This window comes from Onychostruthus taczanowskii, unplaced genomic scaffold, assembly GCF_017590055.1.
Source record: "Onychostruthus taczanowskii isolate IOZ18803 unplaced genomic scaffold, ASM1759005v1 scaffold13, whole genome shotgun sequence".
In the NCBI taxonomy this organism is placed as follows: Eukaryota; Metazoa; Chordata; class Aves; order Passeriformes; family Passeridae; genus Onychostruthus; species Onychostruthus taczanowskii.
This window is the reverse complement of record NW_024498462.1, coordinates 6096249-6123902: the sequence shown is the minus strand read 5'-3', so window position 1 is coordinate 6123902 and position 27654 is coordinate 6096249. Positions and strand designations below refer to the sequence as shown.

Below are 27654 nucleotides of genomic sequence, written 5' to 3'. Positions count from 1 at the left end.
GTCCAGCAAGTACTCGGAGATCCCTTGAGCTGGAAATTGCTGCGTGTGTTGCTCCGAGGTTGTACCTTGTGTGTGAAGTGAAATGCTTGATGAGTTTTCTTCAGAGTTATTGGAGGACATGAAAATATTTTGGTATCTGCTTCTGGAAATAGTGTTGGACAACTGTCTCTGCAAATCAATGTTTTTCTTTCTGTTTAAATTAAGGTTATTAATTATTGGTAAAGTCAGATTGTTGATATTGTTAAAATTCTCAGTTTATGCTATGCAGTGCTTTAACATATCAATCGAAACAACTTTAATTTTCTCCATTAAATGTTCTTTTGGGGGGCTTTAGGGGACTGTGTTTGCTGTTCTAAAATGTGTATATTCAGGTTGGGCTGTAATACAGAATTAAATACAGAAATACTGCAATGTAAAGAATGATTTACATTTTCCTTGCTGCAGAATGTATCCTGGTAGTCTGCAATCATTGTACAATTATTTTGCTTGGAAGGAAGAGATGTGTATTTGTGTATAGTACAGAGAGTCCAGAGGACATTCTGTTAGGCCTAAAAGGGTAAGGTATCCTTTGTGGATTGGATTTTTTTTAGCCATAAAATGCCAGAATTATTTGCTTAATTATGTCCTAGGTGTTAAGAGTTTTGTGCATTTGTTTGTGAGAAAGCTGTGTGAACAACATTTTTGATGGAGTACTATTTTTAGGTATTGCTACAGGAGTGAAAAGGCTTATTTAGAGCTTGTCACTGGTGGTATGTTTACTGTGTGTAAATTCAATACTAATATTTGATATCTAAATTTTAACACTTGCTATGCTGTCTTTTTTTTATTAACATACATGGATGTTAATTGGAGTTAATTGCCTTGGAGACCTATGCAGATTTCTGTAAATTGAATGATATCTCTGGGTCTTGTGAAAGCTTTTTAGCTTTTTTCTTTTCTCAGATGGTGTTTGTGTGCTGTGATTTTCTTTTGCTGTTGAGCAGCTGTGACTTTCCCATTCTCACGCTTTAGTCTTTCAACTACTCCAGCTGTGTCCTTAGACCTTTCCTTACACATAAGTTAAATTCAGGAGGAGCTAATTGCTGCTTGTTTGGGGCCATCATTCGTCTTCTCTGACCTTTTTCGAGGTTCTGTGCTGCTGTCTGGCTCCCTCTCTGCTGGGCTGCTGTTCTTACCTTTGTTCCTTCCCTGCAGCTGGGACTTGCACAAGAGGAATTTTACTACTTTGTGGCCTAGCAGGTCTATCTTGCTATGATCAGCTGCAAGAAGTGCTTACATACCTTTCTGGTGGTTTTTTCCTTCTGCCTTGTTTTCTTAGTGTACTGTGTATTATAGCAGGATCTGCAGTTCTGGGGTAGTTTTGCACTTAGCATATGAAGTCTTAAATTTTATTACTATGTGAATTAACTTATGTTCTGTAATTAATTTTTTTGGCAGGCATCTGTTTCACAGTAATGAATTGGTAGCAGTTCCTAAAATGTCTGTTGACTGTCTAGAGAATTGTAGGAAAGTTGGCATTTAAAAATGTTTCTCATAACTGAAAGAAGTGGGCAGCTTTGTCTTAACCCATCTTTTCTCAGAAAAAGTTCAAAAACTTCCAACTGAAATCTCTCTATCTAAATTTTTAAAACCAGCATGTTGTTTTTCTCTTGGTCTCTGAATTTAAGGAATAGTCACTTTCCCTTAATCTTAAAAACACCCTGAAATAAAAAATGATATACCAAGGATAGAAATAGTAGTTGTGTTTCTTAAAAAAAAAAAAAAAAAAAAGGGAAAGAAAAACCCCCAAAAACAAACAAAGAAACAAACAAAAAAAAACCCCACAAAAAACACCAAACATAAAATCTGACAAATAAAAGCCCAATTTAACATTGTGTTATGTATTACCACTATTGTTTGCAACTTAACAGCAGTTGAAAACTGTGTCTCTGATTGTAGGTTCACTTTAGGTTGCTTGCAAGACTAAATTTGTAGCATTTAATGATCTAGGATTTTCATACCCTAGGGCAAGATTATAGTAAGTGGAGGTCAAGCTGAACAACCGCCAGACCTGATTTACACTCGGATAAAAATGTTCTTGTCTAACAATTAGATTGAATGATATTACCTCTTCTTAACTTCTGCTGGAAATTGTTTTATACTGTTTCAAGACCAAGGCAGTCAGATGCCAAGAAAGCATCCTATGCATGGTATATTAGTCTTGCCTTTCAAGGTCATGGAATCACAGAGGATTCCAGGTATATGTATCAATGGCCCCTGGCATGTGTATTGTGGGTGATAGGAAACTTACTGCAAACAGAATGTGATTTTAATACATAAACTCTTCTTAATGTTATGTCCATGTGAAAACAACAGTCAATGAGAATGAAATACGGAGGAAAATCTTGGAAAGATGTAACTTTTGGTTATTGACCCTTGAGTCTTCCCAGCCATACCTGCTAAGTGTCATTCAATAAGGTTTATACAGTTACTTCTCCAGAGCACTTGATTTTCTAGTAACTGGTGTTTTGACACTTGTGTAATAGATCCTGATCAAAACAATGAGAGTTTTTTAATACATGTTAGGTGAGCAATTAAACCATACCCTGAAACATTAAAAGTGATTACATTTAGTTGATGTGGGCAACCTAAAAGAGAGATGGTAAATACATTTCAGTTGGAGCATTGTGTTACTGTAACTAAACGTTATGTGTAGCTACTTGGTCAGGTGATACTAACTTCCAGTGGAATGCCTGTATAGAAATTCCATTTCAGTTGAAACAAGATATTATACTTGTAATCCTGATTAGTGGTACAACAACATGAGAATCCTATACTGCTGATTTATTGCCACAGCAGTTCTGAACCGTAAGTGGCTTTTTGAGTAAGAACACAAAGTTGGCAGTTTGCATTAGTAATGTAAAGAGATTGCTGTAGTGTAATAGTAGAACAAGCTTATTGTTCATCCAGTGTTTTTGAAATTGGTGCCTGGGGCATTAAAATGACGACTTGAAAAAATTTGCTACTTGATGATACTGAAGCACACTAGGTTATTTTCTGTATAAAGGTATTTAAACGTGCATGAGTCCTAATCCAGTTACCTGATTTTAAATATCTTCCCTTTTCCCATAATGTATAGCCCAACCATGTGATGACAAACTGCGTGTAATTATGTTTTGTAAGCAAATCATGGTTTCAGGAGCTGTGAACTTGTTGTAAGTAGTAAATGATTTTGCAGAATCTTACCTAGTTAAAAAGTTATTTGCCATTAGGTGTTATGATTTGATGTAACAGTCCTGAGTGGTGATCACAGATTTCTGGTAGAAGTAATTGGAGAACCAAATCTGTTAGACATGAGTAAGAGCAGAGCCTGCTGAGTTCAACACAGGAGTAATAAATAATTATATAATTGATGGTAACTAATTAAGTCAAAGAAATACTGCTCTTGAGTAAGTATCTAGGAGAACTGAATAACTTAATATGAGGGATTTAACAAGATTGAAATTCTATTTCAGAAAATTAAATATGTGTTTAGAGAAAATGTATTGACTTATTTCAGCATTGCATCAGTGCACAACATAAAATGGAGTAGAAAGATCAAAGCACTCTGCAAGAAATATTGTCTATTTTAAATAATCCCTCTTCTGTCCACCTGTTCAAAATACTTGGAATTATAATTTACTGAGAAATGTCAGAGAATGACAATTGAAAAACTGCATGTAACAGTATGTTGTGTTCTCAGTTGCTGAGTTACCTGATTTTTCTTAGTATACCTGAGTTACCTGAGTTTTCTGATTTGAGTGGGGAAGTGGGGGGCAGGTATTCAGTACAAAACAGAGAAACTTATGCTAGGAGTGGGAACGCAGTTAATTGCAAAACTACAGCAATTGTTGGGAGATACAGCACTTGCATTCTGGCCATTCTTATTTTAATAATTAGAGGCAATTGCAAACTGATAAGGCAAATATTATCATAAACTGAAAACCACAAGAGGATGACACAGTTCAAATAATACATTAAAAGCAGAAACTATGGTGAATAAAGTATCTTTCCATGCAGTTGCTGGACAACTGTAGATTTGTTAGTTGTCCTCTGGTGACTTTCTCTGTGGTAGTTGACTTTTCCATCCCTCTGGATGGCAGAGGTTACCTCCCATGCTATGAGAGTCAGCAGGATGGGATTTCTCAGCACTTCAGTCTTCTCTGTTTGCAAGTTCAGAATATTAGCTTTAATTGTCACTGCAGATGAGTTGCCATTAATAGATCTGACTGTACGCCAGAGAACACAAAATGGTTTCATTAGTTTTTTTGAGTTGGGTTGGTGGTGGTTTTTTTGTTTTTTTTTTTTCCTTCTCCAGTGAAATGGTAATTATCAATCTAGTAAAGTTCTCTACCCCTCCTGCCCCCCCAAGCTCCTCCCCAATAGCATCCTGTTAAGAGTCCTAGGAGAGGTTGGTCAGCAGTAACTGTGTCTGAATTTGCCACAAGAAATGATTATGAAACTGCTGTACAAGCTAAGCTGTAGCTGATGTAAATTCAGTCAACACTGCAATGTAACCTTATTTTATCTTTTTTACATACTTCTGACTAACTTATAGCAAGCAGAGGTGGTTTTTTGCATGCCCTATGGTGAAGGAGCTGGCAAACTATGATGGCTAAAAAAGGATGTTCTTTTTGTGTGTGACATCAGCTAAAAACAATAGCTGGATTTCTTTCCTCATACCCAAAATGGCATTTTTGTCTCAGCTGGAAGGAAGAAAAAAGAAAGCAATATTTAGCATGCAAGCCTTGTTCCACGTGCTGGAGGTGAGGGGATGGGTACCTCCAGGTGCTGGGAAAATGCTGCAGGTTTCAGGCACCTCTAAGAGCGTGGGGCAGCTGGGAATTCAGCTCACCGGTGCTATAGGGTACACCCTGCTACAGAATGCCTCTCTCGGAGTGGGGGAAGGGGGAGAAATCATAGCACATGTAGCTTGTTTAAGAGACATCTGGCACTACTGCTCCTTTAAAAAAAAAAAAAGAAAATACAGGAAAAAGGCTGAAAGTAAGTACCTTATCTCAACAGCTTCTACTGTGTTGCTGAGCTGGTAAGTCTGATAGTTGTAGTTTTAATATTTTCATTGTATTGAACATGGCTCAAAATATTTACTACAAATTGTGGTACTTGCATAATGTCATCAGTGAATTTTCAACATAATGTAAATTTAGCTGTAGGGTATATAGCTATCTTTTGAAAGAGGAGGGAGCTACTAGCTTTATTTACATGATGAATTTACTCAAAACGAAATATGTAGGGGTACAGCTTTATGGATATCTTTTTTCTTTTAAGATTAAATGAAGAAACCAAAGGTTTAATTTTGGTTGATTTAACTAGCTCTACTTGTATATTTTAGGTTTGTGTAGAATGGATGCTCCTGTGTAAAGGATAGTCCTGCACAGTAATAGAGGCACTTATAATGGAAGATAACTTCAAAAGGATAAATTTCACTACCCTTTTCCTCAGAATATTTTACACACATCAAGACTTGCTCAATATTTGTCAGCTTACTTGGTAAAATGAGATTGGTCTCTAAAAAGCCCTGTGTTTGGTACTCTTCTTCATGTTAGCATTCATAAAACAGGCCTGGTTTGTTAGAGCACTCTCAGTTGGCGTAATTCTTTACCTGCCACAGGTAAGCAATTACAGAGTTGAAAAAATTGATTGATTTAAATAATGCCAATATTTTTGCAATGTTCTAAGACATATGCAAGTGGCCAGGCTGCTTTCCTCTGGATGCTCAGTGAATGTCAGTAGTTAACTCTAGGTCTCCATACATGAGGTTTCAGTGCCAGTCATCTCTCCCACAAAATTATTTTAAGAGGACTCTGTTTTAGGATGAATAAAGGAAAAGGAGAGAGTCATGTTTAGACTTACTGGTGATAATATGTATTTTTTCACCCAGCAATTAATTAATTAATTATTGGGTTATGAAGATTCTTCATTGTGGATATATTCAGTTCTCTGAATTGTATGGGGGAAAGCTGTGCACATCACAATTACTGTTCTGTATAAAATTGATATTCAGTACTGCAAATCTCTGAACAAACCAATTGGGCTTTTAGCTCAAATGTTGTGAGGGAGAACAAGAACAAAATGTTGGGTATTAAAAATGTTTAAGTTATGACTGAGGATGTATGGAGCACAGATGTTCTGAGGTTGGCAGAGATGCTGAGATAAGTTTTTAATGAACGATAACAAGGTTTTTATCTTTATTTCTTCTGTTTTAGAAGCAAAGCCAGATTTTGCGTACATGAGTAGTTTGCTTGAATTTTATTTTGTAAGGATGATTATTTAGTTTGATTGTCGAAAGAACCATAATCCACTTATGAAAGGCTTAGGTTTTAGCTGCTTGGTTTGGTTATGGCACAATATTTCTTCATTTTTTTCTTAAATATTCCTTTTCCTTTTTGATGGTATAGATTTTCATTTGGGCCGGGGAAGGATGGATGTGGGCGGCAAGGTAATGGCAGTCTTTGGAGGTGCCCTTTGAATTAGTTTTGCAGCGCTGCTGTGAGGCTGTGGGTGCAGCGGTGATGGCGGGGCGGGCGGGAGAGCGCCCAGCGCCGGCTGCAGGGCAGGCCCGGCAGGCGGCCCGGGGCAGTCCCGGGCTGTGATGGCCTTGCTGTAGCCCAGGCCTGCTGGAAGAAAAGCTGGGCTGGTTGGGCAGAAGACAGCAGGATTATATTGAATTGTCTTCCCCCCCCCCCCATTTAAATTTTTTTTTTTGTTGTTGTTGTTTTAAAATTAAAGGTCCAGGTAAGACTAACAGCTTTTGGCTTGTGTCTGTATTCCTTTCTGTTTATTTCTGTGGTGAATTTAGTCTCTTTTGGTTACTGTCTGGAGCCAGTTCAAACATTTTTGAGTGGTGTGAAGCTTCAGCTAATGAACTGGTGAATCTGAGCTGACCAAATGTAGAACTGAGTTGGTCTCTTTTTGCCTTCTGATCATGGAAGGCTTGGGATCAACAGGCAGGGGAGTACAGGGGGCTCTGCAAAGGGCTATCCCAAGTGCACTGTCACCTGGGCTGACTGGGAGATCTGCTTGAGAGATTTTACTTCCAATTCTTCAGTAGTTTTATTTTATAGGGTTTTCCCTTATTTTGGCCATCTCATACTGACTGTATCTTAGAATAGCAGCTGAAGCTATTGCAGTATGCTCTTGTATAGTCCCTCCTCCAGAATTTGTAATCAGATGCAGTTCATCTTAAAAATGCCCAGAGTTTTGGGCACAAACCCCTAGTGACCTGGACTTTTTTAAGAGGAAAATCTATATGGTAGGAGGGAAAGCAGTGGGGCTCCACTAAGTGAGGCAGCTTGCAGGCTCTCATTGATCAGTGGCAGAACAAAAACCAGAACTTGCTAGATGGGGGGTGCCTTGTCAGTTGGAAAACCCTTCTTCCACCCTGTGTACTGAAGTAATTCCTTGCTGTTGGTTGTACATTTGAACAGTGCTAATTCTGCACAAGGATTTGCTGTGGGACAGTTTACCTGCTTGCTGTGGACTGTGCATGTTTTCATCCCTAGCTTTTACAAGAGCAAAGATTTTGAGGGGATGTGCAAAGTACATTTTTGAAAAATGAGTATGTGAAGAGGCATATTGTTCTATTCTTTAGTTTAGTTGGGAAATTTATGGCATTTAGGCAGCTGGAGGGTGTGCTTGCCTTGTATCATAAATGAACCAGTACTCCTTTTTTGACTTAAGTAGGCATATGTGGCTTTTCCCCCCACTTTTCCCCCCATTTATTTATTTTTTTCAAGTCTTGGTTGTTATCTGACTTGGCTTTTATTCTTCCTAAGAGCCTAATTTTCCATGCAGTCAGACTACAACATCTGGAAGCAATCTCTTCTTTGGCAAGGAAAGCTGTGACAAACACAATGAGGTGTAACTTCTACTTTTGTTATCTTACCTTTGCGTTTTTTAAGACATCCAAACGCAAACCATTGAAAAGATATATGGGAATTTCAGGTGTTTAACAAGGGTTGGGAATATTGTTGGGCAGGATCTTTAGAGAGTAACACAGGTATTTTCCCCTTTAATAAGCATAATAGTTGCATTTACTGTACAGTTCAATAATATTTCAGATATTGTAATGCATGTATTGGGTGTTTTAAAGCCACATTTTACTGGACAGTGTGAATTACCAGTTGCCAGTATAAAAACATCACAGGACTCAAGTAGTAACAGTGCACTTACGTTTCAAAACAGAATTTAATTTCATTAAAGATATGGATGTTATTAATGGTACTTTAATGAGCAATCCTATGACTGTGAAGCGCTTACTGTAGCAAGCTCTTTTCCTTCTGTAATAGTTGTTCCACATATTTAATAAAACTAGCAAAAGTCAAAAAAGTACTTTTAATGAGAAGAGGATTATTTGGTGGTGTAGTTGAGATTGGCAATAAATTAGGGTGGTACAAAGGTCCTGGTATATTATTTACTTTTCAAGTCTCTAAAATTGGGGTCAAGTCTCAACTTTGAGTTTTAGCCTGACTTCTTTCATATGCCATAAAATTTGTTTTTTCTTTCATTCTTCCTTCTCCCCCTCAATAAAGCCTGTTTAAGATTTTGCTTTCATAGCAGTGAACCGTGAAAACAAATTTTGCTTTGTGTTGGTCAGTGCATGCATTACCTCTGGGGACCTGTGTTCCCATGTTCTTGGCTGTTTCCTGGCTGGCTCTCTCAGGTTCTGGGGGCCCTCAGATGCTCTCAGCTGGCTTCTGTGTGAGGGGTGGTGAGAGATGGATGGTTCTGTAGGTGTGATGTCTGCTGTATAGTGAAGATGGAGGAAATGCATATGGAAAAGGAGTAGGGAGAATGCTTTGAGGAGACAGCTGAGACTGGGCAGGTGCCTGATGAGCTCAGAGACAGAAGGTGCTGTCACAGGTGCTGTGTGTGTCCCAGGCACGGTGCTTGTCTGCAGGGCTGCTCCTCCCTTGGCAGGTGTGTGAGTGGGAGCCCGTGGGCGACTGGGGTCTTGGTGCCTGCTCAGCCCCACAGAACTGCAGGCTTCTGGCAGAGGCTCCTCCCAAGAGAAGGGTAGGAGTCCTGGCAGGAAGCATGCAGGGCCTGCAGTGTGCTATGTTGGTATATGAGGTGCTGTGGCACAGCAGAGCTCTGCCGCTCGTGGTGATGCTCTGACCCTGGCAAAGCTCCTCCTTGGCTTTGTTGGGAAGGTAGCGTCCACATGCCCATGCTGCATCCAGTGACTTGTGTGGCTGCAGGAGGAGTCGATTCAGTAGGACAATCCAATGGAGGGCTAAGCATGAGGGAAAGAAATGGTTTTGGTTTTATCATTTGCTTGCTGCTGATTTGCCTGAGTTCCAGAATGAGCAGAAACTTTGCTGTGTGTTTAGAGAGAGGAAAGGAAAGCCTACTGCTTGCAGTAACAGCCCACAGTGTTGGAAAAGCATGTTCTGAGATGGCTCTTTCCCACTTATTCAGCAGACTTCTTGTATGAACTAAAGAGCAAATGTTATAAAAAATTAATAAAGAGCAGGCCAGGGGAAAAATTGTAGTGATGGCATAAAATCAACAACCATCGTAACATGGCTTTTAAAAATTTTTTGAAAGACTGAGAGATGTATGGTACCAATGTATGGAGGGGGTGTAACAGCTGGAAGTTTAGCAAAAAAAAAAAAGTGAAGAAAGAGACTGAAAAGATAAGAGCTGTGTGAATTCAGTCATTCGGGTTCTTTGTTGGCATGTTAACTGTACAGTGGCTTTGGCACAGTGCACTGGTGCTGTGTATATTGACCATGTCTCTCTTGGTAAGCAAAGAAGAATGTAGATTGAGGGTCTCTCGTTCAGGTCTTTCTGTAAAGGAATTGCAAGTCTCATTTGTTAAGCAAACAGCACAGAAATAACCACACAGATAAAGGTATTAGTTGTATTATTATTTTGTATACTCTTGATTGCACTATCTTAATATGATCAAAACTGCTGATATGGTTATGACTGATATTAAAGTACAGTTATATTACAGAATTACACTTTAAGTGTGTTTTTTGTATTTTACTCAAATTGCAGAATTGCTTCAAAGCTTGTGGGCAGCTGAAATACTAAGTTGTGTACTATTAGTAGAAATAACACACTCTTTGAGGTTTGTAGAGAATGTCATGCACTTGCTCAAAATCTTGCTTACAAGTCCACTTACAGAAACAGAAGCAAAAGGAATATGAAGAAGCAGATTTGTGTGTTTGTTTTTTTTTTTTTTTCCTTTCCTGAATAACTAACCCTTTTTTATCAAACAAAAGGTTAGGCACATTCTAGTTTATAAGAAAAATGGAGTAAGGGATATAATGTAGTTGATACTGTCTTCTAAAATAGTTGAGGGAAAATACTGGACGTATTTCTGATCCTTTATTTAAATTTTATCTGACCAGCATTTTAGCTGTTGCTGCTGCATAATTGGTCCTGAATCATCAGCATCTCTCATTCATGGATAGGTAAATAATTCAGACACGAACTTCAGCCATACTCTTTAGCAACATAGTTTGAGAAGTTCTAATTTTCTGAATTGAGATCCTTGATTTTACAGGTGATTAATTGAATTACAGGGAAGAAATCAATACACCTCTGAACAGCCTATTCACATTACCCAAATCTTTGTCCTGGCCATGTAGCCATTTTTCAACTTTGCATCTCTGCCTTTCCAGCAAAGTGATAACTGTCTTACTGATTTGCGTGATAAAACTTCCAGGTGATAGATGCCAAGGATCCAACAGCAGCCAAAATAAACAGCCTGTATAGAGAACACTCCCCAACTAAAACTCACCTACCTGAAACCTCACAGTGAGCTTGATCAATAACACTGGAGTTACTGCATTTACACAAGTGTACAAAACACAGACATTTGGGACTGTTGGTGTCATTGTTTTTAGTGTGTGTGTATATACATATATAATTAGATATATCTTAGAGCAAATGCTGCTCTCTGAATTGCATTAATAGATCTGTGCATGTAATAGGAATTGTGGGAGGACAGGTAGCCCTCAGCAACTGCTGATGACAGCATGTGTGTTATTGTGTGAATTGTGCTGGTGAATTCTGTCCACTTTTGGCAGAATCAACATTTGGCCAGTGTATTTGGGTTAATCACAACCATACCTGAATATTCATGTAATAGGGATAAATAGCCTTTAAGGTTTAAATCTGGTTTTCAATGAATATGCTTTTGGAGTCTTGATAGTGTTTCACGCTTGCCTCTTGCTTTTAATAGTCAAATTCTTTTAAGTAGGAACCCCTCCTTCTTGTAGAGTTGGAAGCATTATGTATGATTACTGTTGCTGGACTGCTCCTGTTATTCCAGTAGGCTTTTTAGTTCAGTAATGCTTTGTTACCAAAGTTCTAAATAGCAAGGTACAATAAAGGGATAAATTATTTCTGCTCTTGTAATGTTTTTTAGAAATTCTTCTGCTTGTTTTGAAAGTCAGTATGACTGAGACTAGTCATACTGCAGTATCTGTATGCATTTTTGTAAGAGTAATTGGAATAAAATATGTATGTGCCTTTATTTCAGAAAAGATGAAGAAATCCTCTGGTGTCATAACAGTCTAAATACAAATCGAAAGGAAATGTGCTACAATATTATTGCAATTTTAGCAATCTGTTATAAAGTTTATTGCAGAGAAATAACTAGGTCAACCTCTGGATGACCTGTCTTTTGGAGTTTCTTCAGTTAGCTTTAGGCTAGAGCTCCACCTTGTGATCCTTCAGCAGGATACATTTTCTTTTTATAGTTAATAATTTAATTATGATTTCACAAAGTTGAATGCCTTTTAAAGTTTTCACAGGCTGGAGAGATTTCAGTATCTGCTTGGGAAAATTAACGTTGGAATTCTGTGAATATGCCAAAAAAAAACCTCAAGAGCTAATTTTTATGATACAGTTTAGTTTAGAGTTAACTTGCTAGAGTTCTTAAAACATCTGTTTATTAGAACTCATTTAATAGATAATGTAGACTTGCACTGTTTGGAATGACATCTGCAAGAATTTCACTTCTTTCTTATCAGACTTCACTGTGATATATGAACTTGATATATTTGAAATGTTTTGGTAGGAAAATAATTTGTATAAGCATCCTTCCTTATTGACTTCCTGAACCACATGCTTTGAATGAGTCATCCAGTGTGGGCATGAAGAAGACATGGCTGGCAGTAGTCTTGAATTTCCAGAAGGTGTTTAATGAGATGAAGGATCTTGGGGAATGACCAGTGTTGCTTTTCTCCCATACCAGAACAAGAAAACATGACATAAAGTTGGAAAGTAATAAATTCAAGGCCAAGAATACGCCTTTGTGTAGTATGGAATTTGGCTGTGGGAGTTCTTGGATGGAAGACCCTCCGTTGAGTATTGAGTTCAAAAACTATTTGGAAATACTAATGTAAAAAAATAAGGTGTTGTGAAGTATAGGGACAACCTCTCTGGCCAGCAAAACCCATAGATTATTCCTGGATGCCAGGAAGGCATTTAGGGAAACTTTGCTGTAAAGAAAATAGCGTTCATCCTTGGGCAGCTTCTTGGCCACTGCCAGAGAGGGCTTACTGGACTGGGTTGACCTTGCTGGCTGAGCATCAGAAGACCTTCATTCTGTATGTGTGCAAATCTTGTAAGATTATTCTCCAGTAGGACAAATGCAAGGGGTTTTTTGGTCATTGCTGGAACTTACATCTTGACGCCTGAGATCTGTTACACTCTTTCTTTGTACACCGTTGCCGGCTGTTCAGCTCTAGCTTCTGTTTTCCAGAATACCAGTATATAGTTGCACTCATGAGGGCTAAGTTTGTTCTACCTTCAAGAAAAACAAAAAATATGAATCTCAGTAGTTAATGCTTCAGCATCAGGCAAGAAGTTGATATGTCTGTTCTGTTCCAGGAGGTGATTCTGACAAATGCTGTATTTTCTTTCATGTTTTGTTTCATGTCTGTACTAAGATGAACAGTTCAGACAAGAAGATCAAGTTGGTGTAAATGGCAGACGGCTTTTGTTACTGGTTTATTTGGCTTGTTTGATGTAGAGAACAAGTACTCTAATAATTTGCCAATTCTTTTTCATAGTTTTGGGGTTTTTTTCTTTAATTTCTGGGATTGTAAGAATTTATTGTGATTTTTGCAAAATTTTGCAGGATGGTATGTTTGGGTTTCATATAAGGAGCCAATTTACTTGTAAGGATCCAGATTGTCACTTTAGTACATGTCTTGCCTCTTAACATTGAAAAATGTAAACTAGAAAGAATCAAATACCAGCACATTGATAGACAGGTTGAACTTGAAACTGGGCAGTGTGGTTTTTGAAGTTTGCATCTCTGCTTTGCACTGGGACTGAATCACAAACATGCCTCAAAAAAAACTTGTGTAGATGTTTATCTTTCTTCATGTTTCTTTTTTCTGCTCCCCCCTCCCTGTACAGCTGAGCAGGTGCCAGCCTGATGACCAAGTCATTAAAGTGTGTCCTTTTTTCCAAGTTCGAGTTGCTGATTGGAATAAAAATAAATATTAAGAGATAAATGAATACAAAGTATGTGAAACAGTTCCAAAGTGTAAAGCTTTTCAATATGTTAGCTTCTGAGCGTGGCATTTCACGGATGGCCTGGATGGTATAAAAGCACCTTGCCACCAAAGAAGGGAATTTTACCCTTTCCTCCCGTGCTGGTGGCTGTGCAGTCTTGTGTTTCCTGTGCCAGGATATTTGCTATTGAACCAGTTTAACTTGAGAATCTGGGGGAAAAATACTTGAGTTGCATTTTGCCCATTTTAGTTGGGACTTTAATTGGGTGATACTGATTTGGGAGAGCCTGCAATGGTGAGTGGCTGGGCAGGGTTTGCTACAGAGAGTGCGAATGGAGTGCATTGCTCATGTGCCCATGTGGTGCCTTTAGAGAAGGGAGGAATGCAGTGGCAGGGGCTGCTGCCGTTCTGCAGTGTGGTTTTTCTTGAAGCTTTTTATCTTCTGCTGTGTTTTGGATGGAACATGCTTTTGTTGTTGCGGACTGTCTTGAGATTGATCATCTTGAACCTCCTTGCCTTTGCCACTATTTATTTCCACTGTGGTTCTCTGCTTTAGTGTAACTACGTGAAACGTGAAGAAAGAGAATGTAATAAGTTCAGAGTTTATGGTTTCTCTCATCTCTCTAAATCTGGAAGCTGCAGTGGCCCCTAGCATTCGGAATAAGCATTTGCAGGAGAAAACCTGTCCAGCCTCTCTGCCACATGCTCTGTTGAAATGCAGTCTCTGGAGCTGAGCTACCAGACTGTGAGCAATGTGTGCTTAGCATGCCAAAATTAAATCTTTCCCTCAAATACCTAATCACTCCAGAAAGCTGTAGAGTCAGCAGACTGACTCTGAAGGTTTTTCTCCTTGGTATTTTGTCTTTAAAATACCTGAACATCATACTTTCTTAATTTCACTGTGTAAAAGTTAGCCTGGGGAGCCAAGTGACATAGAAAACGTAGCTGATGGCTAAAACTTGCTTTTGAAGTATCCAGGGAGATTTTTTTTTTCCTCCTTGTTAACAGGAAAAATAAGAGAAAAACCTAAATTTATTTTAATGAACAGTATTATAATGAAGTTTAAAACAAGTATTTAATAATCTTTAGTTTTCTTGCTAAAACAATTGCATTTCCAATGTTTTCCTTTATACTATGTGGATAGTATTATCTTCCTTGATACCCCTAAGAGTCTTGTCAAATGCTTCAAATGTTAAACCTGTTGTGCATCTGGTTTATCAACTCTGGAAGATGTGGAGTTGTGAAGCAGCTGGTTATAAGAACTTGTAAGAGATTATATTTATGGAAAATTACATGGAAGTTGTCAAGTTGGAGATGCAGAATTGCTGTATATAGTATCTTGAAGTATAAACATATTGTGCTTCAAGTTCAACATCAAGTCTCGTTTTGGTTTGGTCAACTAGAACTAGAATTACCTTAGTGTGGTCAGTTCTGGGCTCTGCTACTTTGAGGTGCTAATGAAAACCATTCCAGTTTGCTCATCCTAATCAGAAAATGTGGAGTGGTTGGTGGTTTTTTGTTTGTTTGAGTTTTTGGGTTGTTTTTGGTTTTTTTTATTGTTACATTTTGTTTGGTTGGGTTTTTTTACAGTATTTCTGTATTATTATTTTACTGCAATGCTTTTACCATTTGTGGAGTCACTTTGTAGTAGGATCATAAGGGGACTCAAAATCTTTAAAAGAGCAAAAAGCTTGGTTGGAAACAGAGGATGGTGTGATCTACATTTTATCTGTTTCCAGCACTTTTTCTTCGATATGTGGAATAATTTTCACTGTATTTTTTTATTTATTCATTCTAGAAGTTATCTGCTACAAAGGAAGAAAGAAAAGTAAGCTTGCACTTCAGACTGCTTTTTGAATATCTTTCTAATACAGTGGTGTTCCAGAAGATGATAAAGAAATGATAGCAGCTCCAGAAATACCAACTGATTTTACTCTCCTTCAGTAAGTGTTTTAAAAATTTGTGTTCTGTGTAAATGTACTGTCTTTTTTGTGTTATGGTTTACTTTCTCTTGGAAACAAGGAAACATAATAAAGGATGGTGTTCTATTTTTATTTTCTATTGAGATATTGGTAAAAGCATTTGAAAAAGTTTTATTGAGTATTAATTCAGCAGTAACTTAAATGAGTTTTCAAAATATTTTTAGAAATCTGATTTTAAATCAAGTAGTTGAAATATTTGCCCTTAACTGGGGTGAGTCACTTAATATTTAAAATATGTAATTCCAAATGCCTTAGTTAAAGGCAAATTAATGGCTTCCCTCAGACATCAGTTCCTTGGTATTTTTGACACAATTTTACTAAGCCTTTTGTCTTCCCACAGTTTTTAAGAAACTGACATTTGAGTTTCCAATATTTAGAGTTAGGTACAGATTACACTTTTGGATAGGGAAGTAAAGTGATTATTTTAAGCAGACCAAAAGAATCCAGTTCATCCCCTTTGGTGTTGACTTACTGGACTGAGAGCATACTGTGATTTTATATAGTGTATTTAAGGATGTTTCTGATGAAGTGTGTGAATGGTTTGTCTTTTTATCCTTTCAGGGAGTCTGAGACACACTTCTCTTCTGATACAGACTTTGAGGATATTGAAGGAAAAAACCAAAAACAAGGCAAAGGCAAAGTATGTTCACTCTTTAGGGATACTGAAACATTTCTGCTGTTACAAATTGAAGAGTTTAGCACTTTCTTTGAAGTTGAATGAGGAAGAAGGAATATTTTCTGAAAATGCACATCTTCTGTGAAGAGCGTGCATATTTGTATTTGCATGGAAATGCTTCATCTTGACTTTTCCTGTGATATTTTCTTAGTGCTCTGGAGACATAAGGGAAGCAGGGGAGGAAATGATAAGCTTTGATTTGGTCACTCTCTTGGCATATTTTCCATCTTATACTTAAATTCATCATGTATTCTATGTCTTTTAGTTTGAAAAGCGAACAGAACAATAATTCTGTTAAGAGTTTTTTTAACAGGCTGCAGACAGGAGGTTACAGTAGTGGAGGGGGAGGTCTAAACCCAGTTCCCAGCCCTTCTCTTCCCTTCCTGGGACAGTTGTCCTCCCCATGTGCCTTCCACAGGCTTCACAGCCACCACGTGTGGCTCCTTCCCTGCCTTGTGCTGGCCTGGGCTGTGACCCCTCACTGGACACCCCATGAGCCTGTACCAGTGCAGAGCACCTGGTTCTGGAGAGGTGGTGATGGATTTTATACAACAGTCGTGTAATTTGTACTTAATGTTCTTTCTTCTTTCTGTAAGTCATACTTGATTTGGGAAGTCAAATACAAACACACCTGTCTGCTCTTCCTCACCCCCCCACTTGCCATCTTATTCAAATGAAAAAACAAAAGGTTAATGAATTGCAGAGGAGACTTTGTGATGTGTTAAGGAAATTGCCTTAGCTGTTTAAAAGGAAATATGTATAATCTGTTTTACAATTTAAACACGAGAAAGATCTGTGTTATAGGCTATCACTAATCACATATTTAGTTGCTTGAAGATTTTAAATGAGGGAAGGAGGAACCTGTGGAGTTCTTGCTGGTCTTTGTATCACTCAGGATCAGCTGTTCTCAGCTTTTGAATTTTTATTTTATATATATATATGTATATGTATATATATATACATATACATACACAGATACACTGACATTTAAAAAAATATGGTTGCTGAAAATCATAGGCCTTGCCTATATTTGTCATGGTATGGATAGTGATTTCTTTTTTTTTAATACTTCATGATAATTAAATAAAACCTCTTGTGCATGTGATTGCAGACCTGTAAAAAAGGAAAAAAAGGACCAGCAGAGAAGGGAAAAAGTGGAAACGGAGGAGGGAAACCCGGTGGTCCGAATCGTATGAATGGACATCACCAACAGAATGGTGTGGAAAACATGATGCTCTTTGAAGTAGTTAAAATGGGCAAGAGTGCTATGCAGGTAAGACCTGGGATAGCTCTATGACTTGGCTGTAGATACAATTTAAACATAGCAATATTTTCTTTTACATGCAGTTTAATCAAATGAAGTCTACAGTAATTTTTTCCCTTCAATTTGCTGTTTTTACTTATATATAAGAATCAACATGAAGTGGTTTTGCTCTGTTGATGTTTGAATTTGAATGAATTGATTTTTAATTTCTAAATGTTATTCATAAATAAGCACATATGAAATGAATAAATTCATACTACAATTCAAAATAAGTTTTTAGTATCCTGAATGAAGAAAGGTTATTTTAGGTTGCATGACTTTTCAAGTCCTTCTTGTGTTGTGGTTACTAAATACAAATGTGGTTTAGATTTACTGTTGTCATAGAACTTAACAAGAATGTGTAGTTTCTACATGCATTCAGAGCTTAGATTATCTGAAAATAAATAGTTGCTTCTTTTCTCTCATCCAGAGTAAAATCACTAGCTAAAACTTACAGGCTCCTCTTTAAATTTCCTGACCCAGATTCCAGCCAATTACAGTGCAGCAATGTACTCTGTCCAAGTCAACTTAGGGTAGATTTAACCCCTTCAAGTATCTACATTAGGTATTCTCCCTGCTGCATTTGCTGACAGGATGGAAGTCAGACTGTTAAGAAATACAGCACTGTTTTTGGTTTTGTTTTTTTTTTTTTAATTCAGATAGGTCACTAAAGTGTTTGCTTGTCTGTGAGTCTCCCAGTCGAGACAGGGTTAAGGTGTAATAAGTGTAAGGCTGTCAGCCATGAAGCTTTGCTGTGACTCACTCATGTGACTCCTGGCAGTGTGGAAGAATGACTATCTTTAGGACTGGAAATACAGAGTTTGCAGCTCCTGTAATGCGCATGCAGGGAGCTGGGTTGCTGTGCAGTCCTCTCAAGGTTTACAGGCTCCTGCATTACAGCTGGGAACAAAAACAAATTACTTGGATGTATTTGCACAGAGAAATTCTGATTCTCCCATCATTTTTGTTCTGTTTCAAAGCAGATGGAAAAACAATACTTCTCTAACTGTTGCTCTGTGTGCAACTTGTTCAGCCAGTAATCAGTAATTGTATCTTCATGAATTTTTAAATGTTTAAAATCATATACAGTCAAAATATTTTGCTTTCCAAGGGTAAAATGGATCTCTGCCAGGTGTGATTACTCTGTTGAATTGGGAAATTGATACCTGAATATCTGTCATTTTTTTAAAACTAGGAAAAAAATTTTCTCAAATTATTTTTAAACTGAAGTCCATTTCAGCAGTCAGAGTACAAAGTTTTCTCCATGGCCTTCAGTGTTTGCTTATCTATAAAAATTTTGGTAATAATTTAAAGTTAACTATTTTATTTTAAATTCTGTTCTGTGCCTTCTGAATTAGTCTACAAGGTGGTGGTAAGTCATAGGTTGGATTCCACGACCTCAGAGGTCTTTTCCAACCTAATCCATTCTGTGATCCTGTGAAGTAGTGTCTGTTCCTTGGCAAAAAGAGGTGGTTCATTCACAGAGACAAAACATTTCAAGAAACAGCTGTTTTACTGGCATTTCTCTAAATTGAATAGATTCTGAACACAAGTCTGCCTAATGGAAATATTTGTTCCATTCCTGTCATTTTTCAGTTATTGCATGGTGATCTTCTTTAGAAGCCAAATTTGTTTTCTCCATATTTCACCCTTCCCTTCAAGTCAGTCCACTCAGGTCCAGTTCATAGGCTCTTTTCCTACTGGAAAGAGCATGATAGTTTCACTTTGAGTTTTTAATTCTTTTTGTTGTGCTGACAACAGTTGTGCATCACACTATAAACAATCTGAGATTCAGGGAAGAGGGATTTAGCTGTATCTGTGTTCAGAAGTTTTTCTCGATGGCAGTATGTTTTATTTGTCCTCACAGCAGTATTGACTGTGAGAGTAAGCACTGAGAATACAGACAGGAAGCCTTGGAGATGGGGCATAGTCCATCTGTCTTCAGAAATTCTGAATTACTCCATGATTTAGGGAAGGGTACTAACATATTAAAAAATGTCAAACATGGAAACTTGATACTACAGCAAGTCTCTCGTACCTGTGTAAATTCAATTGTGTGTCTGTGTTTTATGACATTGGCAGTAGATGGTTTGTAGTCTACAAATGGATGGTTAAAACATAATGGCATGTAAATTCTGTTTTCTCAGAATGATTACCACAGGTTTAATTGCTTCACATGAAGATATTTTAATAAAATGTGCTTGTTCCTCTTTGGCTTAGTGACTACAGAGTAATTAATATCCATGGAGTGTAGGGCAGTGCTGTTCATCCTGTTATGACAAATGTGGATGAAGCAGAGTTCATCCAAGGGGCACATTTTTTGAAGAATATAGGGAGTTGTAGCTGTTGGAATTGAATGCACAAATAATATCTTCAGAGAAATCTCAGTGGCTTGGCAGAGCAGGGGGAGGGTATAAATACAAAACCCGATTCTGTAAAATACCCCAATTATTTTTTGCATTCTTCCTCCAAAAATGTTACTGTAGAAGGCTGTGGTATTCCTGTGCTTCATGTTCAGGTGTCAGTTTTGTACTGGTATATGTTTATAGAATAAAATGAGTTCTTGAGAACATAACAGCAGGAAAAGAACATTTAAACATTTAGTTCTCTAGTAATCAAAAAAGAGGGTTCAAGTTACTTAAAGGGATGAAGAAGAATCACTTACTTGAAAGCAGTTAAGTAACAATGTCTTCAATTTATGAAAATTGAATAGTGCCTTTTAATTTGTTTTCTTTCAGTCTGTAGTGGATGACTGGATAGAGTCATACAAACATGACCGAGATATAGCCCTGCTTGATCTCATTAACTTCTTTATTCAGTGTTCAGGCTGCAAAGGTAAGATACTGAATTGGTTACTCATCCATTTAAGTAATATTACAGCATGATTCTCAATCTTTGCTTTCATGCTACTGAGGCTGTAAGACTGCTTCATCCCCAGAGCTAGTTAACATTTTCAGGTCCTTGGAGTTAAACGAGTGTTTCTGAAGGTGGGAGCAAGAGGTTTAGAAATCTTACACTGTAGTTTAAAGTGTTGATTAAGCCTTTTGTATTTACAGCACATAGAAATCAGTATTGGTACTTAACATGTGCTTCCTCTTCCTATGTTCCTGCTATTATTTCAGAAAATCATCTCTCCTATCATTGATAGTTCAGCTTGTTCAGTCTTGGAATTCTAATTTGGATGTACCTATATTTTGTCATTAAGATTGCTTCATAGCTTTTGTAGACATGCTTGTTTCCATAAGATATTATGGACAACTTCATGGTAGCCTGTCTACAGTAAGGTTGTGTTTCCATATTTTATTTCTTCATTTTCTTATTTTTCTTTCCTCATTTCTGCATCCTCCATTCTTTTACCTCTCACCTCCTATTGAAGAGAAGGTAACTTGCCTTGCAGTGTCACTATGCTTGATAGAGGAGGACTGGATGTAATTTGTTCTGCTCAAGTGTTTCTCTGTCCTGATAAACTTTTAACACGTGTAAATCTCCAGCAAGCTAACAGTGTCCCTCAGAGGTTATCTGTGCTTTCAAGAGTAGTGACCTTTTGATTTTTGTTACAAGATAAAGCTGCAGAATCTTTTAATGCTTTCTGTGATGATCCTTGTCATGAATTTTGCAGTAAGCTTTGGGAGGTCTAACCATTTGAGGCCAAGACAAATCGAAATTCATGAAAGCTCTCTGTTTATTATAGTGCAGAAGATAACAAGTAGCAATACAGCTATTGAAAATTGTCTTGCACTATTTAGAATCTTGAGTGCCAAAAGGTCACTTCGGATGGTGTAATGCTCACTGGTACAGAGGCCTGGCACAAAGCCAATGTATCTTTGGCTTCTGATTGAGTGAATGAGTAAGTTCTAGCTGTGTGTGTACATACACACAAACACACTTCTTAAGAAGAATAAGACTGAACCCCACATAAATAAATGGTGTAAAGTATTTGTTATACATGAATGCTAGAAGAAAAAAAGTGAAATTTATTAAAAATATACATGTGTAATCAGTAGGTTAGGTGAAAATGGATTATTTTGACATTGTAGCAGGAGGCATGTCATCTGCCATCTACAGCTTTCATATTAACAGTGCTAATGACCTAATATTTAAATTGTAGGAGTTGTTACAGCAGAGATGTTCCGACATATGCAGAATTCTGAAATAATCCGAAAAATGACTGAAGAATTTGATGAGGTAATTTAATGAAGTTCTGGTTATGTATTCATTTTTATTTTCTTTTTACCTGTCCTAATCTTGCTGGATCATGTTTATTTCAAGATGTTTATTTCAAGAATATGGAGTTAGAAAAAATACAGGACTCTATGAATGAAAATGTTTAACTCTTATTTCACTGAACTTAAAAGACCAGGAAGTAAAGCTCTGCATGTATGCGACTTATTTTACTAATGGTTTAAGAAATCAATATTGACTTTAAGTTTTTAAACAGTGGGACCTCCTACTATGGTGGCACTGTGGGGGCTGCCTCCCTATCTTGCTGTTTATATAAGGCCTTAAATTGTCTCTTAAAATGGTCGCTAAATTTATTCCTATGCATTCATTAATCTACAAATTGTGGGGATTTAAGTTTGTTTATTTTCCAGTTGAAGACTAATGCTTTTCCTTTCATGGGGATTATAGTTTTTTTTCCCCTTTAAATTGTCACTTTCTGTTCCACAGAGTGTTGGGGTAAATGACATGTATTGGGGGGTTTTTTTGGTGGGTGATGTGGTTCTTTGTCTTTCGTTTGTTTTTTGTAATTTTTATTTTGTTTTTGGTTTGGTTTTTTTGTTTGTTTGTTTGTTTGTTTGTTTCATTTGACTTTTGTTTGTTTTTGGTTTTCCTGGGTTTGAGTGCCGTTCCTTTCATCCTGTGTTCAGAGAATGTAAATGTAGCTTTAAAACTTCATCCCCAAATTTGTCTAGTACAGAAACAATTCTCTCCACTGCCACCCCTCCAATAATTAAAAAAATCCATAACTTTTACTGAGGGGAAATGTAATATCCTTTTCTTTAAATGAATTGTAGTGTTCCTTAAAACTATCTTAATGCATAAATAGATTTGATTACTCTAAGGCAATATTATATGAAATTTCTAAAGCCACACCTGAGACTGTTGGTACATGGGGTTTTTTATCACTATGTTATGCTCACTCTTTCTTGTAATAGAATTCTAATGAGCAGCTCTCAGATTTCTAATCCCTTTTCATGGGTACTTTCTATATTTTTCAACCAGTTTTGTTGCTCAGCCTCTTAAACTGTTTACAGTGGCACTGACACAAATGACTCTTTATTTCTCCCTGTCACTTTACTGTTGTTTTTAAAGGCTCCCATATCAGGAGAAGGCACACATTTGTTATATTTGAGGTGTTGTAGTAGGTAAATTTCAGTCTGATATATAAGCATTTTACTGTAAACTTCCTTATGATCCTGACCTGTTTCTAAACTTGTCATCTAACTGTTCATGTGATGATTCTAGTCTAACAAAGTGGATTTCTAAGGCAAATAATTTTTTTTCTTTTATTTTGTGTCAAACAAAAAAGAGGAACTAGTAGTTAGAATATTGTCTTCATGTTATAACAAGGCTCAGCTGCAAAGTATATTGATATTTATGGAATCATATTCTTCTGATGTATCATTTTTAAGGCCTCTGAGATTTTGTTTTAAACTTGCACGTATCTCTTCTTAATCTTTATTTAATGAAATAACTTTTAAAGTGTTTGAAAGAGTTTCCTGTTTCCTTTTCTGTGTTTTAATAGGATAGTGGAGATTATCCACTAACTATGGCTGGCCCCCAGTGGAAAAAGTTCAAATCCAGTTTTTGTGAGTTCATTGGAGTACTCGTCCGACAATGTCAGTATAGCATCATATATGATGAGTATATGATGGATACTGTCATTTCCCTGCTGACGGGGCTGTCAGACTCACAAGTCAGAGCGTTTCGGCACACTAGCACGCTGGCAGGTCAGTGAATTGCATTTTTTGGGTATTGCTTACATTTAATGTTTTGTGTTGTACGGGTCAGAATTACTCTGCTTGAACTTCTTGATATTCACCATTGAACTTGTGTTTTATTTTGTGATACAGTTTTCATCTTATGCAACTTGCTTTGGGACAGCTTTTTGTCTTGGATTTTTGTTACTGAAAAACACAGCGCTATTTTAAAGCATTCTAGCTCTTTGGTATTTAATTTTTGTTAACCTTTAGTAGAAAAGTTAATAGAATTAATTTTTTCAGTTGATTCTACTAGGTTGTCTTTGATCATAAATAAGGGTGTAGATGTCTTTTAATCTCAAATGCAGTTGAACCTGTTCATGCTCTGCATTAAGTCAAACAGAAGTTGTAGTTTATGTTGGCTGCAATTTTTACTACAAATTGTGCTACATATTGAGGTCATGGTGCTATGTAAAGTAACATTTCCAGTATTTGAATTAGAAATAATTTAAAATAATTTTTTCATCAGTAATGCAGTCTCTGAATTTCTTCATGTTTTATGTAATTGACCTTTTCACATAATTTTTCCCAATAAGTTAAATTGTGAAGAAATCCTTTATGAGTTAAGTATAAAGTGTTTCAAAGAAACATGTATTTGTGTGGACAAAGGATGAGCTTCTTGGATAAGGGAGTTCTAAACTTGCACTGATTACTGAGGCAGGATTGTGAATGGCATTGTGTGGCTGTCAGCTTATGTGAGGTTATGGTAACAATTTTACTTTGAATAAGGTAAAATTAGGCTGAGTGTGAAACTGAGCCTAATTTTACCTTACCTTTGCCATACTGGAAGTGATAATTGCTAGCTTGACCTGGCTGATGCACAGCTGGCTTCAGTCCTAACTGTCACGTCAGTCCTTCTGTATCCTTGATAGCCCTCTTGGATTTACATTAGCACACTACACATGGTGCTGCTGCTGTGTGACTTCCACCAGCCAGAGCATTTCTTAATGAGAGAGGAACAAAACTTTTTATTTCAGGACAATTCTGCTGTATCATGAGTTTTGACTGTTGTACTGTATGACTTAATACAAATTCTAGGTCTTAAATAGCAAATCATTACCTTCGGGTTTTTTTTTTTTTTAATTGGAGTTGTGCCTGAATAACACTTGCAGAAATTGCCCTGTTGCATGTTAGTTTCTGTCAAACAAAATATTTTTTTATAAAATGTGTTTTCATTTGTTCACATCAGCAGTCAATTCTGTTGGTTTTGTGTATTTGTCTGAGTTTTACTGTTTGTATTGTTGAAGATTGTATTTTATATGGAAAAGAGTGCCAGCAAAACCCTTGTATCCATATTTACTAGTACTTCTGGTAATTTTGGCATCTGTGATTAACTCAGACTTGCTCTTTAATCTTGGAGATCACAGTGTGAGGTGATATTTCAGTATAACTGCATGTCTTTAAGCCTTGCTCAATTAGCTTTATGCTGGTGATAGATGCACAAGAATTTTCTGTGTCTGCTCTGCCAGTACAAGCCCTTTTATGCCTTATTACTGACGCTCCCAAGGCAAGCAAGTACACAACTGATCACCTTCTAGTTTCGGAAAAAGGGGTATTTGTCTGAACTCTTTTAAAAAGGACACAAAAATCCCACGCAAGTGTGTTTTGTATTTTGGTTTTCTTTTTTCTGGCTTGTAGTTGGCTAATGTGCTCTCTGCTTCTGCTAATAAATGAATCTTTGAAAAACCTGCACCTTTTTAAAATTAAGGGGAAAAGACTGGTGTGATAGGGTGGTGTTAATTGTCTAAGACATTTCCTTTTGAAGAAAGAAACCTCTTGTATATTTAAGGCTGAATGGTATCAGTTTAAGTGACTCTGATAACAATTCTTCTAGTATTTCTTGGGCTGAGTTTGTAAATCTTACATTCTACTTTTATTTTGGGGAGGAAACAGATCCTATATCTCAATTTAATAATAATAATAATAATGTGTGTATAATAAAAGTAATGCTTATAGCATTAAAGAAATTACAAAAAAGAACAGAATAGCAATATTGCGTCTATTGTCTTGATAAATAATGATGCAGTGCTTGGTAAAACATTGCATAAGTTTGTGTATCAAAACATTACTGTAAATATATTTTCATAGATACAGAAAGGGTTGACCAGAAGAGGTGTCAAGATTTTTCTTCTGTTTTCTTAGGTTAGGTAACCTTTTAAATAATCCTTATTCTTTTCACTTGTTTTTGTAGCCATGAAACTCATGACTGCTTTAGTGAATGTGGCATTAAATCTAAGTATTAACATGGACAATACACAGCGGCAGTATGAAGCAGAACGAAATAAAATCATTGGGAAACGAGCTAATGATAGGCTGGAACTCTTACTACAGAAGAGAAAGGAGGTTAGTGCAACTACATGTTCATAAATACAAAAGTTCATAAATGGCCACTAATAATGAGTCTTGTTCTGTAATTGGTTTTGGTAGTTATCCATCTCTCTCGCTCTTCAGGTTGTTCATGTTTAATGCTTAAAAAACTTCGCGAGGTGCTTCTTACTGTCTGGTTTTCTGTAAAAAGAAGTAAATGTAGAGTCTTAAAAATAGTAGTGTTGCAGTGAAGTTAGTGAGAGAGACTGACTGCAATCAGTAATAGATACATTTTTATTGTATTTCTTGATGAGTTTTCTACATTGAGCTCAAATATGTAACAAAAATTGCCACACATTGACAAGTTTAGGCTTCTAGAGAAGATCTCCGTGATCTTGGAGCAAAATGCTGCTTTTATAATGTCAATAATGATCTCAGCAGAAAATGTATTTAAAGGCTTTAGATAAAGCTTTTTTCATGTAAAGAAAGCACTATCAAAGTTGCAAATGCAGTCTACTTCTGTTTTCTTTCTTTTGTGTAAAAGAGACTTGCTGATTCATTGCTGACAATGTTGTCTTGTTGAAAGCCCTAATTCAATCAGGTTTTAGTTTTTACTTTTGGGGCAATTGGTGGGTTTGTTTTTTGATTTTTTTTTTTTTTTTGTGTGGTGGTGGTAATGTTTATTTTCTTTTAGGTTTTTGGTTTTTAGGCATTAGGAATAACTCCCTCATGATCAAAGGAAACATCTCACCTTTGCTCTTCAGCATTTGTAGTGTTACCTGTTAAGGGTTTTTTTTCCCTGACTGTTCAGACAAACTAACAAGTTTGCCTTCTGATCATCTCCCAAAGATCTTGCAGTTTGAGACTGATCTCTTAACAACCCATTCAATGTAGTTGTTTTAGATGTGTGTGCCGGACTTCTCCTAGTGTGAGTAATGCATAGATACATAAAAAAGCAACGCTGTTACTAGAAAATTAAATCAGGTTTTCTTACAAATTAATTAAAAAGGACCTTTCAGAAACGCAAGATGTCTTTGTTACACTTGAAAAACAGTTTCCCAGTGATCAGAATTACTAAAATTTGTATGCTGTGGTAGATAAAATTTCTTAAATAATAGCATATTGTACTGTGAAGCAGGTCTGTGAAAGGATTTAGTAGTCACACTTGTAAATGTTAATTTAGATTGCCTAGCATCAGCACCATCTGATCTGACTGTAAAAATGCTGCTCACTGTTTACGTACTCTCTACATTCTTTCAGCTTCAAGAAAATCAGGATGAGATAGAAAACATGATGAATGCAATATTTAAAGGTGTTTTTGTGCATAGATATCGGTAAGTTTCTCTCAGTAAGTAATGTGTAGCATCATTAATTTCTTCTGGAATCTGGGGGCAGGTTATTTCTAATTATTCATCTCTTTGAACTTACTGCCCCACTTCTCTCCACAGAGATGCAATTGCTGAAATAAGAGCCATCTGCATTGAGGAGATTGGAATATGGATGAAAATGTACAGTGATGCCTTCCTCAATGACAGCTACTTAAAATATGTGGGGTGGACTATGCATGACAAGGTAAACTGCACAGAGCAAAAGGAGCAGAACCAAGAAGCAGAACTCCTTGGTTCTGGTTATTGATCTTTCCAGACTATGTTTGGATCTCTTAGCTGTTTGAATTGGTCACTGCTTTCCTTATCACTCAGAAGTACTGGCATTGCAAAATGCACATAAGCCAGATTTGAATGTTTTTAGAGAGTACATATAGATTTTTTTAAGAAACTTATTTGTAGGCAAATGGTCTTTTCTATTTGTTGCTGATGCAAACTTGTAGTTCATAGTGCTTAACTACTTCAAATTAATGCATGTCATCCCTATAGCCTGGCAG

At 36.8% G+C, this 27654-nt stretch overlaps 1 protein-coding gene across 7 annotated transcripts in view; it reads left to right on the top strand.

The window, feature by feature from the left end:
• The window catches only part of STAG2 (stromal antigen 2), a 74213-nt gene that overhangs the window by 20672 nt on the left and 25887 nt on the right, over positions 1-27654 (top strand). For all 7 annotated transcript variants that reach the window (XM_041396767.1, XM_041396765.1, XM_041396764.1 and 4 more), the window contains exons 2-10: positions 15322-15466; positions 16067-16145; positions 17293-17454; positions 20223-20319; positions 21593-21669; positions 23231-23435; positions 25657-25808; positions 27033-27106; positions 27221-27344. In XM_041396767.1, the coding sequence (XP_041252701.1) occupies positions 15423-15466; positions 16067-16145; positions 17293-17454; positions 20223-20319; positions 21593-21669; positions 23231-23435; positions 25657-25808; positions 27033-27106; positions 27221-27344 (1014 nt within the window). In that variant the 5' untranslated portion in view covers positions 15322-15422. The remainder of the gene's footprint in view (positions 1-15321; positions 15467-16066; positions 16146-17292; positions 17455-20222; positions 20320-21592; positions 21670-23230; positions 23436-25656; positions 25809-27032; positions 27107-27220; positions 27345-27654) is intronic.